Raw genomic sequence first — 13,932 nt, forward strand, 5'->3', positions numbered from 1 at the left:
TTCAACTTTTCTGTGGCTCTTTTAAAAGCGCAGAACCCAAGCTGAGTGCCTGAGTGCTTTCCGTCACTGTGTGTACCAAAAACCTCCATTCCTAATCATGGGAAAGGCCTTACAGCTTAAAATAACTTACAGCTTATGAGCGAAACCAAACTCGCACTCTTGTTGCGATTAGTTTTAATGTCACTGGCTTCCTGTCTTGTCACTTTCAATATAGTTATTGTTCTTCGCGCACGCTGGTCTTTCGGCCGGGTCTTTCTGGGTTTATTCTGCCGTGTGACGGAGCTAAAAGTTAAAGCCGCATTAATCTGAGCGCCTGTGCTCGCAGAGCGGGGAAAACGCGGGACTTGTTTCAGAATTGGAACGAATTCTGATATTTTAAATTTCATTTTTAACGGCGTTGTAGAAGTCGGTATGTGTTGTACGGCTACGTACAGGTGCATGTGTACAGTAATATACTTTGTGCTGCTAGGGAAATGCTGTTAAATGATTTTCAGACATGAGAAATGTTATAAAAATACATAATGCATATATATAAGTGCAGCCCCGACTCTCGACATATAACAAGCTAACAGGCTCACATCTGTAGTCAGCTCAACCTGTAACAAGCTAACAGGCTCACATCTGTAGTCAGCTCAACCTGTAACAAGCTAACAGGCTCACATCTGTAGTCAGCTCAACCTGTAACAAGCTAACAGGCTCACATCTGTAGTCAGCTCAACCTGTAACAAGCTAACAGGCTCACATCTGTAGTCAGCTCAACCTGTAACAAGCTAACAGGCTCACATCTGTAGTCAGCTCAACCTGTAACAAGCTAACAGGCTCACATCTGTAGTCAGCTCAATGTATAGCAAGCTAACAGGCTCACATCTGTAGTCAGCTCAACCTGTAACAAGCTAACAGGCTCACATCTGTAGTCAGCTCAACCTGTAACAAGCTAACAGGCTCACATCTGTAGTCAGCTCAACCTGTAACAAGCTAACAGGCTCACATCTGTAGTCAGCTCAACCTGTAACAAGCTAACAGGCTCACATCTGTAGTCAGCTCAACCTGTAACAAGCTAACAGGCTCACATCTGTAGTCAGCTCAATGTATAGCAAGCTAACAGGCTCACATCTGTAGTCAGCTCAACCTGTAACAAGCTAACAGGCTCACATCTGTAGTCAGCTCAATCTGTAACAAGCTAACAGGCTCACATCTGTAGTCAGCTCAATGTATAGCAAGCTAACAGGCTCACATCTGTAGTCAGCTCAAGCTGTAACAAGCTAACAGGCTCACATCTGTAGTCAGCTCAACCTGTAACAAGCTAACAGGCTCACATCTGTAGTCAGCTCAATGTATAGCAAGCTAACAGGCTCACATCTGTAGTCAGCTCAAGCTGTAACAAGCTAACAGGCTCACATCTGTAGTCAGCTCAACCTGTAACAAGCTAACAGGCTCACATCTGTAGTCAGCTCAACCTGTAACAAGCTAACAGGCTCACATCTGTAGTCACTGACTGCTGGGGCGCCGGTGCTGACATTTGAGAATCGACTCAGATCAATTCCAAAGGTCAGGGCGGCGGCTCTCTGGGGATTGCTCACGTTGCGCTGAGCCGCGTGGAGTTTGACTAAGCCGCTGCTTTTTTCATGTTATTGTTTTTTTTTTCCCTCCCTACTTGGCTGCCATCCAGCCTACATCAGAGTGCACATGACATAATGCACAGATAAAACTGTAGGTGCGCCTCTTCAGTGCGTTTCTCAGTTTGCGTGTCATCGCTCGTCCCCGGGCGGCTTTAGTGGCCGCGTCCCCGGGCGGCGCCGGCGCCAGTTCGTGGGCCGTCCCGCGGTGCTGCTGGCCACGGTCGACGCCAGGGCCAGGGCCGGTTCCGGGTTTCGGTACCCGGCTGTGGGGCCCCGTTCGATCACTCGAGCAGTGCCTTAACGGGACAAGCCACTAGCGGCTCCTGGGGGAACCTTTTTTAATAAAGGTAAACACCTGCAGGGAAGGGATGTGACATACAATCTGTCTGTAACGAGAGAGGGGAAAAAAAACAACAGAAAACTATCACCCCTGTTTTAAAAAAAAAATCCTTACCGCTTTTGCTGCCGAGGGAAATGCGCGCATCGAAAAATATTTTTGCGGGAAGGGCAATGAGAGGAGAGAGTCTGCGCTCCGAGGGGCCGCAGTGCACTGGTGAGTAACTGAGGAGAGCGGCCCAGAGCTCTGCGGAGCGAACCTCTGCTGATGTAACGCGGGCGAAAGCGATACAGACGATACAGAGCGGCGAAAAACCAGCACAACCGCCCCCCTCACCAAGCACTGCTGCGAGGTGCACTTTTTTAAACCTAGTATGAGGCTGGACCTAACACACATGATCCGGCCGACCAATGGCGTAACTTCATAACTCAGCCGATGAATGGTGTAACTTCATAACTCAGTCACAGACATTCGCGTTTGTAGGGCTGGGGGATGGAGAGGGGGGAGAGGAAGTGGGGTGGGACGAGGGTGGGGAGGAAGTGAGCGGAGTGAGGGGAGAAACAGTGGGGAGAGAGGGGATTAAGAAAGTGGGGGCAAGAGAGGGGGGAGAGGAAGTGGGGGGAGAAAGTGGGGGGATGGGGGGTTGAGGAAGTGGGGGCGGGGGGGGGAGAGAAAAGGGTGAGAGAGAGGGGGAAGAGGGGAAGTTGGGGGAGGGGGGTTGAGGAAGTCAGGGGGAAGAGAGAAGGGGGAGAGGAAGTGCAGGAGGGAGAGACTTTAGACTTTTGAAAGCCCCTTGTTTACACTGTATTAATCCAAGGGCACGGTGGAACTGCGAGCCATTTGCATATTACACTGTGAGTCATCTGGAACCAGAGTTCAACAAGCCTGGCTTAACCACTCAGTGGAAAACGCAGTAGATGTATAACTAACCGTGCAGAGGCCCTCCTTCATCTGCTTCACAGAGCACCCCATTAATTTCCCATTTGTTGCGAAAGGTCCGGCAGATTATCATTCAGTCTGTGGAAAGAAAACTCATCATCTTTCTCCAAGAAATGGTAATTATTCTCAGGGCTGCTGTACGAACCCTTGTGGCGTTGGCTTGGCCTGGCGTGCCTGAAGAACGGTCAGAATTAAGCAGATTAAACTACTGCGGCTGCTGGTTTTTCTTTTGTGTCCTTTACCCTAAAAAAAAAAAAGCCCCCCCCCCCCTCACCAGCCAGCTAGAACATGGAACATTAGGCTGGGACACTCCCTAGACAAACGAAAAAAAAAAACAAAACGATTTTGTCGTAAAAAAAAAGAAGGGAAAAACCTTTCATCCTACCGACTGCGATTGAACCGGTTTATTGTCCTGTTCTATGCGATAATATGTAAAACCCTCCGCTGAAGATCTCCAATTGGTTTTTGGAAGCGGAGTTTTATATGCCGGTTACGGTCGGATGGCAAAGCCTCAGTATTATAACTGCAGAGTGAACCCCCCCCCACCCCCGCCACTGCACCCACCCGCCCACCATCTTGCATCGGGGGCCCTTAATTTGCTCCCTGAAAGCAGATAAGATTTCACACTATAAAGCGCGTAATAATACTGCCGGTTTTTTGCCTGCAGTTCCAGAAATGAATGCTCTGAAAGCCTCTCTCCCTCTCAGCAGCGAAGCCTCTGCTTCTCCCCTCTGCTCTCAGGCTCTGAAGGACGAGCGGTAAAAACGCTCTCCTTTGCACAGGGAAACCGCCCGGCCTCTGTACCCCGCGCACAGAACTCTGAGAGAGGGCGAGGTTTTGAATCCTTCAGCAATAACCGTCATTGTGCAAACCGAGCAATACCCAGCCTGCCTTGCCAACTCCCTCGTTTGTAAGTCCACGATTTAGAAAATCTTGTCAAATGACAGCTCGTAGTCCGCCCGAAAGCGCTGTCAGAAACAGAATGTTGGAACGGCAACCTCTCCGTTGTCCAATGGAAACGCTAATTCTTTTTTCTCTCCGAAACCACCACATATTGCTTTCCAGTGATACTATAGTGTTTACACAACACAGCCTTAAACTGCCATTCACACACCCCCTCTGTTTTGTATTTTAATCTTCTAAAAATGCAATTCCACAGCGCAGCTGACCCGGGGGCGAACAAGCTGCCATTTTCACAGCAGGCTAACCGCAACGCCGGCGAGCCTGAGAAAATATCAGATACTCCGGCAGGCCGGCTCTCTCTGAGCTTACCCGCATAATATCTGGCAAAAGGTGACAGCGAAGTGCCGAGCGTGACCTCACACGCTAACGACAGAGACAGAGAGAGAAGCCGAGCGGCGGACCGTCTTTTCCTCTGTCTGGGTACATTCCTCTCGCGCGTCTTGCCCGCTAATAATCATTTTACTGGCCACATTCGTCTCATGCTGTTTGACTGGGTTTGGCCACCAACTGGGTTTGACTGGGTCACCAAGTCCGCCCATCGGTTTTTTTAGGCACAGGGGCCATTGAGAGGACCCCATTGGGGGGGGGGGGGTTCCATAGTATGCCCCGCCTACCCCTCTGTTAATCTCCGCCCCCCCCCCCCCCCCCCCGCGAAACCCCGGGGAACGCGTTTGTTGGGACGCAACTTGTGCTCATTAATCAGCCTCGTCCAGGACAGTGCTGTGCCGTGTGCTTCAGAGCGACCACATCCCAGCCGACACCTTCCCCTCGAGAGGGTACCGTCGCTAGATATCTTCTAGAGAAAAAGAAAGCCGCTATCTTCAGCCTCCTTAGAAACTTGTATCTTTTTTTTAAAAAAAAAGCTTGCATTAGTCTTTGTGTAAATGATTCTTCACTCAAAGATTATTCAGAACCCCACGGGCTAGAGCTCCGGTTCATGACTAGAATAGGAAGAGTGAACCAGCTTTTTGAGAACTTATTCCCGGGATTGAAAAGTTGCCTTCTATTTTAAACGACATTGCCGTTATGTCAGAGGATAACCCTAAAAGTAAGCCGCTTATCATTTTTTGCCGATAACAGCCCAGCCAAGGTTCCCTTAGAGATCTCAATCGCGTCTCGAGTGCTCTGTCACCATGAGAGAGCGCTTCCCCATTGGCCCGTCTGACGGCGCATAGAAAAGCGCTTTCTCATTATGACAGAGAGAGGCCTTCAGACGTGTGTGAATGGATATGTGTGGATCCATTCCACAGATTCCCGCACGCGCTAAGAGCGTCCATCACAGGGGACGTTATTTTCGCGGCTGGCACGGCTCAGCTGCTCTCCCTTTGGTGCACAGCCATCCGCCGTAAGTCTGGGTGGGAATAAAAATTAGAACAGACCTGCAGGAATTGTCACCTACTTTGCACTGCATTATGAATTAATTGCAAGCGAGGCAGGGTTCTGTCCATTGTGACATCACCAGTGTCAGTGACACTGGTTCTGTCCATTGTGACATCACCAGCGTCAGTGACATCAGGCGTTCGGAACCCTCGGAACACCTGGGCACACTGTATCACTCCGCGCCCCGCTGCTTTGCGAAGCGTGGCCTCTGATTTATCACCTGCGCTGATGGTGCCATTCGTTACCTGGCCACCCCCCCTTCAGCCCGCGGGCCCTTAAAACACCTCCATACGCAAGTTTCTGCGTGAGGCATTAAGATCACATCTGGCCGTTCATGAATATGTCACGCGCAGTTTTTTATTTTTTATTTCTATTTTTTTACGTGGTGCATTTGCTTTAGCGTGCACCCCTTGTCCGTGGCTATTTTTAATAGCCGCCATTTTACGTGTTCGCCATTTGTTCAGCTGTGTGTTTTACCGAAGTAATTAGGATTAAGTACCTTTCTCAAGTCTACAACAGCTGCGCCCTTCCCAGAATGCAACGCTGCAGGCACCCAGGCGGAGGAGACCCAATTACCTACTTCATACGTGTACGATTTGTAATTTTACTCACTCGACCCCACTACGTTCCGTTCAAACGGCACCGAAGGACAAAGTGAGAAATGAAACGCAGCGTTCTCGTCGTGTCAAAGTAAAAGCCCTTTTATTGTCCTGTTTTGTTATGGTTTCTCTGCCCCCACAGAGAAAATGCTCAACATTTTTCTTGTCCGGTATCCCAGAGCTGCTTTGGAAAGAATTTCCCCCGGTGAAACAACATGGCACTCATTTCGAAAAGCAAATTCCACATCAATCCTTGAGTGATTTTTCTATTTATTTATTTATTTATTTTTTCCATTGTGCAGCGTTTGTGCAGCTGGGTAGCGTGGAAAGGCAATTGGCTTGTCCAATATTTTCCCAACAATATCCCAGGGAGAAGCAGCGCCGGGCTATAGCCGCGATGTGGCAATTCCGCAACGACCAATTTCCTGCTCTTTGAGAACCCTTCGCGGATTGGTAGCCGGCAAGCCATGCAGGTGAATAGGAATAACCAAAAGTGTTCGATACGCAGGAAATACGATGGCTTTCATAGAATCGGCTGCGTTTTAGCTTCTGTTGAATAGCCCCCCATCAAGAGGGTGCCTGGGTAGGGTGTTTTATTCACCTGTTCTATCGATTCTTTTTTTTTAACAATCAGTCTTAACTTCCCCTCTCTCTCTTTCTTAAGTCCATGTACATCCCGTTATAAGATCTGTATTTTAGTCTCACGACTGCAACTAATAATGTACGCTTTTTACGTAATTCCAGATGATTTCAAAGACAGACACATTTATCCACAACAGCCCAGAAAGAAAGAAAAGTGCATAAGTACTGGAAAATAGCTTTGCAAAAAGCAGCATTAGCCTACTATATATATCAACATACTGATGGTTGTTAATGTACTATGGCGCAGTAAGATGTCCTTTGAATTTTCTTGCAATTTTATGAGTTTGCCAGTTGCAGAAGTAAATGAAGAAATATGGAAACAAGTTTACCTTTGGAAAATTGAGCTATTAGATGTGTCTTCATTCTGAGTGTCAACAGTTTTTTTTCAGACTGTTGGTGCTGCAGAATAATATGTAGAGGTAGCCTAGTATGAGCTGTGGTTGACATTACCTGAGTAGTTCTCTATTTTATACCCTTCAGAAGATGGTTTTTAATGAAGGAAGTGAGGGGGTGGATGTTGAGTGAGGGAGGAAGTGCAGCGAGGCCCGTTAATAAGCATGGCTATTCTCGCACTCAAGATTGCCTCACAATAGCGTCCCCAACTCCCCTTATTCGAAACCAGTATCAGCACCCTGTCACATTCCACCCCCCAATGAAACAGCCAAAAGAACAAGAATTTGCAGATGAGGGATTATCTGTATCTGAACAAAAGAAAGAGTTGCAATTCTTAGAAGAGTCAACCTCAGGGAGTAATAGTTATTTTGCGTTGGGGGCGGGGGTGCGGTGATGTGGGGCTTTGTCCTTAAGGGTTTTATTTATTTATTTATTTATTTATTTATTTATTTGTTTGTATGAATGAATGCCACTTCTCCTTATCTGTACTACAGCCCCAGACCTTTTTCCTCCTTTGCGGGCGACAAAAATTTTGGGCGTGATGCAGAAAACCCTAAATCCTAAATCGCATAAATACCAGACGCATTCTGTGGCCTTATCTCTGGGAAGCGTTTTTTTTTTTTTTCTTTTCCCCCCTCCCTCCCTCCCACCCGAAGGCTTATGAGAACGTTACACGCTAGATTACCGCCATCGCCCCTTCCCCTGTAATCCTCTCGCCGCGGCCGCCGTGAGGTCAGAGCCCACGGGCGTGGATTATTGTTTCAAAACGGTCGTGCCGTCGTCTGGCGGAGAGAGGCGACACCGTGTCGTCTGGAGGAGGGGGGGGGCGGGGGGGGGGGGGGTCTGAGACATTTAGGACTCAGAGGACTGTGAAGGATTGAAATTTCATTTCGGTTTTCTGGTCTGTTGAACGACACTCCGCACCGTCACACCGTGTCCAAACGTTTATCGACCGCCTCGTGCAATAGAGAAATGAAAGACCCGCTGCGGTTTTGTCGTCGCACGCTGTTGGACGGCCGTTCGCCCCTGTTCGCCAGCAGCCCAGGGGCCCGGGAGATATCCAGCGTCTCCTGGTAAATCTCCTTGTATCAGCAAACCGATACAAAGGAAATTAGCTAAAGATCCTTGGGTATATAATATAATAGCCGGCCCTGTAAGGGACTCTGGAGCGAATGACGCCGTGATGTAAACAGAACAGGACGGGTGTGAGGCCGCGCCACTGCCTAGGGCCGGGCCGACCCCTCTCCCAAAATACAGGGCAGGCTTCCATCGGGTCTGCAGAGCTTAATTGGAACCGCCCGTGGCCAGCCGCAGTGATTGACAGATTTATTTTCCCCACTCCAAATCAGCTGAGCCAATACCTAGACTGCAGACTTCTGTCAGTGCATCAGCAGGATAGATGCATATTCCACTCACTCCTGAGTTGACGTAATTGCTGATGGACCAACGGCATGTAGTTGTTTTGGTGTTTACCTAATCTCTGTGCTGTGTTTTGGGACAGTAGGTTGCGTCTCATGGCCTGTCAGTGAAAGGAGGAGGGGGGGGGGGGGGGGCGGAGCTGGGCTCTTACCGTCCACACAGGCCGGCCTGGCCCTCGTTGTCCCGGCGATCTGGCCCCTCTTACACGCGCAGCGCGCTGTCTGCCGCGCGATGGTCCGCCGCGGCTGGCTGCTGTCCCGGTCCAGCGTGACGATCTCACACGTCCCCGCTGCCAGCTGACCTGGAAGTGCCCGTCACAAACAGGAAGTGATGTCAGAGGCTGCAATTTATTATTATTATTTTATTTTTATTTTTTTTAATGAGCTAAATGCATCCACATAAGGACCGGAAAGTAAGACAGGGGAGAATGTTCCTAAATCAGGAGATGGCAGAGTCAAAAGTGTGAATATAAGAGCCTAGTCTCTGGTCAAGAACAGCTGTAAAAGGAAATGATGTCATAGCAGGAATCCGTCACGGGTCAGGACATGCTGTGAAATCACTCAGGAAAGGAAATGCACTTCTGTTATTTCCATACTGTACGTCAAAGAGAGTCGTTGACCGCAGACCACCAGCACCCTGAGCTAGCTCGCTAAATCCAAGGGGAAAACAACTGAATCTCCCAGTGGCATTTGGCTGGTGGAAGAATGTCCTAGCTTCCCAAGGGTTTCCCCTGCAGGAACATCCCACGGGACACACGGGTCAAATTGTACTTTCAGATCCCATAAATCAGCCGAGTCCTTCCGCTTGTCTTGTACTTAAAGGATATTCCTGTGAGGTTTTTTTTGTATTTTATTTTATTTTAAAACAATGCTGTGTATGTGTTGCATTTAGCATGAAAGTTTTTCATCGCAAATGAACGCTGCAGCTGGGGGCATTTAATCAGGGGCACCATTGACCCTTGACCTTTGACCCCACCATGCTCACTAATGACCCTATCCCTGTGAGTGAGGGAGTGGTCCCTGGCCCTCCTTTATAGAGAGTGCATGGGGGGGGGGGGGGGCTGTCATTTAGCCTGGCCTTTAATGCACAGAAGCTGGGTGAAGTTAATTAACTTTCTGGCAAAGCTGCATTTACAGTAATGGAGCGCAGTTCGTATGCATTAGGTATAATTTTCATAATGTTGTTGTTATGTGCGCGCATGTTGTATGATGGATGCTCTTCCCATATTTCCTGTATGTATTAGCTAATGTACCTGTTCTCAGAAACATGTACTGTAGATACATCGATCTGTCCCTGTTCTGAACTGCCTGGTGTTTACTACTTTTCTCCCAATTTTACATGGCCAGCAATATGTGCAAGCCTGTGCAACCTCAAGCATCTTCCACCTGTTGGAGCGCACCTTAGTGAAGTGTTAGTGTGTACCTGTGGTGGTGTTAGTGTGTACCTGTGATGGAGTGTTAGTGTACCTGGAGGTGTGGCACGCTTGAGCAGCACACGTCTTTGGGTGAACGCACAGCTTGGCTTGGGCGGAGCATCGGTGGTTCTCTGTAACCAATCAGCAGCCGGCTGAGCGCTCACCCCCTTTATCTGGGATATGGTGTTTTTATCAGTGCCCTCAGCAGCCTGTGGGACTACAGATCCAACCATCTGCACCGTCCCTGCCTATCCCAAGTCCTTCCTCCCATCCATTCTCTCACTCGTTCCGCTCTCTCACTCCAGGCACTAAAGAAAGCCTGAAATTTAGGCTCGTACGCATCCGGGCTGCCGAGTTCAGACCCCTGTGAGGGTGCTTCTGTTACTCACTCCAGCACAGGTACTTCACCTGAATTACCTGCGTAAACATTCAGCTGTGCGAGGGGAGGAGGTGCTGCACCATGGAGGTCAGGCTGGGCGTAATGAAAAGAGCAGACGTGTGCCACCCAAGAAAAGCATCTTGTTTGTTTACGCCCCAACTTCCAGAGCCAATCAGTTCCTCTGTAGGTTGAGTGTTTGATCTGTCGAGCACACCGCTGCGATTTTCCTCCGGAGACGCACACACACACACACACACACACACACACACACACTCACACGCGCACACACACACACACGCACACACACTCCGCTGGAAGCTAGGAGCCAGCTGTGCTCTGCTGAGTCCACTTCATAAAGGAACGCACAGCCCCTCGGAAGAAGCAAGCGCGCGGTGATTTTTCGCTTGGCTTGCACCTCGGCGGGCCGAGGTCGTTTGAAGGGCGAGGAACCGCGCGCGTGGATGCTCACCGGAAGAAAAAAAAACAAAAAAAACCCATCAATAATTTATCTCCCCTTTTTCTCCGTAGGCGTGCATATCCAATAAGAATAACAGAATGAGATTCTCAGAGTCTCCCCAGCAAATGAGTGGCCTGCTGTGAGGAAGGTCAGGCAGGTGTGAAGGGGATCCAGACCCCGCCGCCCCCTGGTGCGGCTGATTTTACAGACTCTTTCAGCGTCCAGCCGAATGCTTTACCCTCGGTCTTACTGTCTCACCGGTCGGTTAATCCCCCCCCCCCCCCCCCCCTTCTCCCCACCCCAGTCATGACTTGGGAAAAGATTAGTGCTTTATTTTTGTGTCTCCCCACTCCCCCCCCCATTCTCAGTGCCACTGTATCTGTCTCAGGGCCGTCGGATGATAATTCCTCACATACCCTGCAGCGCTGGCAGAATATTTTTGTAGTCTTCTGCAGAGTCTGCAGACTGCTCTCTCTCTCTCTCCCTCTCCCCCCCCTCTCTGTCTCTCCCTCTCTCTCTCTGTTTCTCCCTCTCTCTCTCTCTCATTTCGCACGTGAGCACCTTTGAAATATTCCACGTTACTAATGTGTTTATTGTGTGCAAATTAAAGCCAAAGGTGTGTGCCTCAGCGCGCCGTACCTGCTGGAGTGGTGAAAAAGAAATGTTCCCTAAAATCTGCGGCCGCTGTTATCACAAGTCCGGTTTGTGCTAGTCTCTCTCTCTCTCTCTTTCTCTCTCTCTCTCTTTCCCCCCCCCTCTCTCTCTCTCTCTCTCTATCACACTCTCTGGGTTATGGGATAACTGTTATTTGCTTTGCAGACACGCACTCCTCCTGGCTTTATTGGCTTGTGTTACACATCGTCCTTTCTACACAGCCAGGTTGTATTACAGGGGGGAGTTCAGGGTCATTCTGTAATGCTCCTCGTGGGGTCCGGTTTATGGGGGTGTGAGGTCAGACACAGCGTGAGCTGGCTCAATTCTGCACTCTGCAGTTTGTAGAGTCAGGAGGTCATTTCTGAAGCCAACGTTGTTGTTTTTTTCCTTCTTCTTTTTGGCCTAACGTGACTCATGAGTCATGATGTAATGACATCATCAGAGTTGAATTCTGTCGAACCAGGATCATTGCCACAGTTTGAAATTTAATGCCGTGCTGTTGGTTTAACTTGCTGTACAGGAGGCATGGCGTTTTCTGTTTTTTTGGAATAGTCTCTTCTTTGGGCACCAAGACAAAAGAGAAAAGAATACTAAATGTGTTAAGGCTTGCTCAACATCACTAACAGAGAGTACTGCCTCAGAACGGTATTTTCAGACGTGGTACCTTCTTTTTTGGCTGTAACAGTGCTGGTTGGAGGACAGTACTTACCCTGCACATTTTTGGGAGTTTCCCCGCGAAACTGGCTTTTAAGTGTTGGGACGACACAAAGTTTACTGAATGCACACACACACACACACTGACACAGTAACACACATCCTCACTCACGCTGACACAGTAACACACATCCTCACTCACACTGACACAGTAACACACATCCTCACTCACACTGACACAGTAACACACATCCTCACACACACTGACGCAGTAACACACATCCTCACTCACACTGACGCAGTAACACACATCCTCACACACACTGACACAGTAACACACATCCTCACACACACTGACGCAGTAACACACATCCTCACACACACTGACGCAGTAACACACATCCTCACACACACTGACACAGTAACACACATCCTCACTCACGCTGACACAGTAACACACATCCTCACTCACACTGACACAGTAACACACATCCTCACACACACTGACGCAGTAACACACATCCTCACACACACTGACACAGTAACACACATCCTCACACACACTGACGCAGTAACACACATCCTCACACACACTGACACAGTAACACACATCCTCACTCACACTGACGCAGTAACACACATCCTCACACACACTGACACAGTAACACACATCCTCACACACACTGACGCAGTAACACACATCCTCACACACACTGACACAGTAACACACATCCTCACTCACACTGACACAGTAACACACATCCTCACTCACGCTGACACAGTAACACACATCCTCACTCACACTGACACAGTAACACACATCCTCACACACACTGACGCAGTAACACACATCCTCACACACACTGACACAGTAACACACATCCTCACACACACTGACACAGTAACACACATCCTCACTCACACTGACGCAGTAACACACATCCTCACTCACACTGACGCAGTAACACACATCCTCACACACACTGACGCAGTAACACACATCCTCACTCACACTGACACAGTAACACACATCCTCACTCACGCTGACACAGTAACACACATCCTCACTCACACTGACACAGTAACACACATCCTCACACACACTGACGCAGTAACACACATCCTCACACACACTGACGCAGTAACACACATCCTCACTCACACTGACACAGTAACACACATCCTCACTCACACTGACACAGTAACACACATCCTCACTCACACTGACACAGTAACACACATCCTCACTCACGCTGACGCAGTAACACACATCCTCACTCACACTGACACAGTAACACACATCCTCACTCACACTGACACAGTAACACACATCCTCACTCACGCTGACACAATACAGCACACCTGTAGGGTAAACATCTCTACTGATTATAGAGTTGTGAGCACGGATAATTAAAACGTGTCCGTCTTAACAATCCTCACACACAAGGCACCAAGGAATACAGGGACATGAATACAAATCTATATAACCTCACGAGGGACTACTAGCTATGCCGGTAATACACATGTATACTCCCACACGTGAGCGCCTAGTAGTATAGAGAATATGCCTGTAAAACTTAATGCGGTGACCAAATGGTGCAAAGCGGAATGGATGCAGTTTTATTGGCGGACTTTTCCAGGATGACACGTTTACGGTTACGAGTTAGAAACCGCCGGTCGTGGCTCTGACCCGGGGGGGCAATTAATTGTTGGACATATTCAAACTTGGCCCGACCAGATCGCTACAAGAGCAGCGCATAGTACTGCACTGTAAATGCAGCTTGAAAGTAGCTTCTCTGGAAGGGACACAAATTTGTGAGCAGGCAAATAAACCGGCTGCGGACGTGTTTATTTGGACATACCGAGCGCACGACAGTAAATCCCATTAATGAGGGTGGGAAAGGATAGATTTACAGACACACAGGACAGCACTTCAGCAAACAAGCCAGCGCGGCCTGAGAACCCTGCAAGCGTCTGTACGTGGCTATGCATGGTCTCATCCCGTATACCGTTTCATACCTTGGAAAACAACCTTTGGCCATCGCGGGTTCGGCTGGATTAAATTACTGCTGACTGCGGAGAG

General features: G+C 49.0%; 1 protein-coding gene across 3 annotated transcripts in view; it reads right to left on the reverse strand.

The window, feature by feature from the left end:
• The window catches only part of LOC118219032 (chemokine-like protein TAFA-5), a 70,861-nt gene that overhangs the window by 15,973 nt on the left and 40,956 nt on the right, over positions 1–13,932 (reverse strand). For all 3 annotated transcript variants that reach the window (XR_004763636.1, XR_004763637.1, XM_035401828.1), the window contains exon 2: positions 8,443–8,592. Coding sequence is in view for 1 of the 3 variants with exons in the window: in XM_035401828.1 (XP_035257719.1) it covers positions 8,443–8,592 (150 nt within the window). In the remaining 2 variants the exon portion in view is untranslated. The remainder of the gene's footprint in view (positions 1–8,442; positions 8,593–13,932) is intronic.

This window comes from Anguilla anguilla, chromosome 19, assembly GCF_013347855.1.
Source record: "Anguilla anguilla isolate fAngAng1 chromosome 19, fAngAng1.pri, whole genome shotgun sequence".
NCBI lineage: Eukaryota > Metazoa > Chordata > Actinopteri > Anguilliformes > Anguillidae > Anguilla > Anguilla anguilla.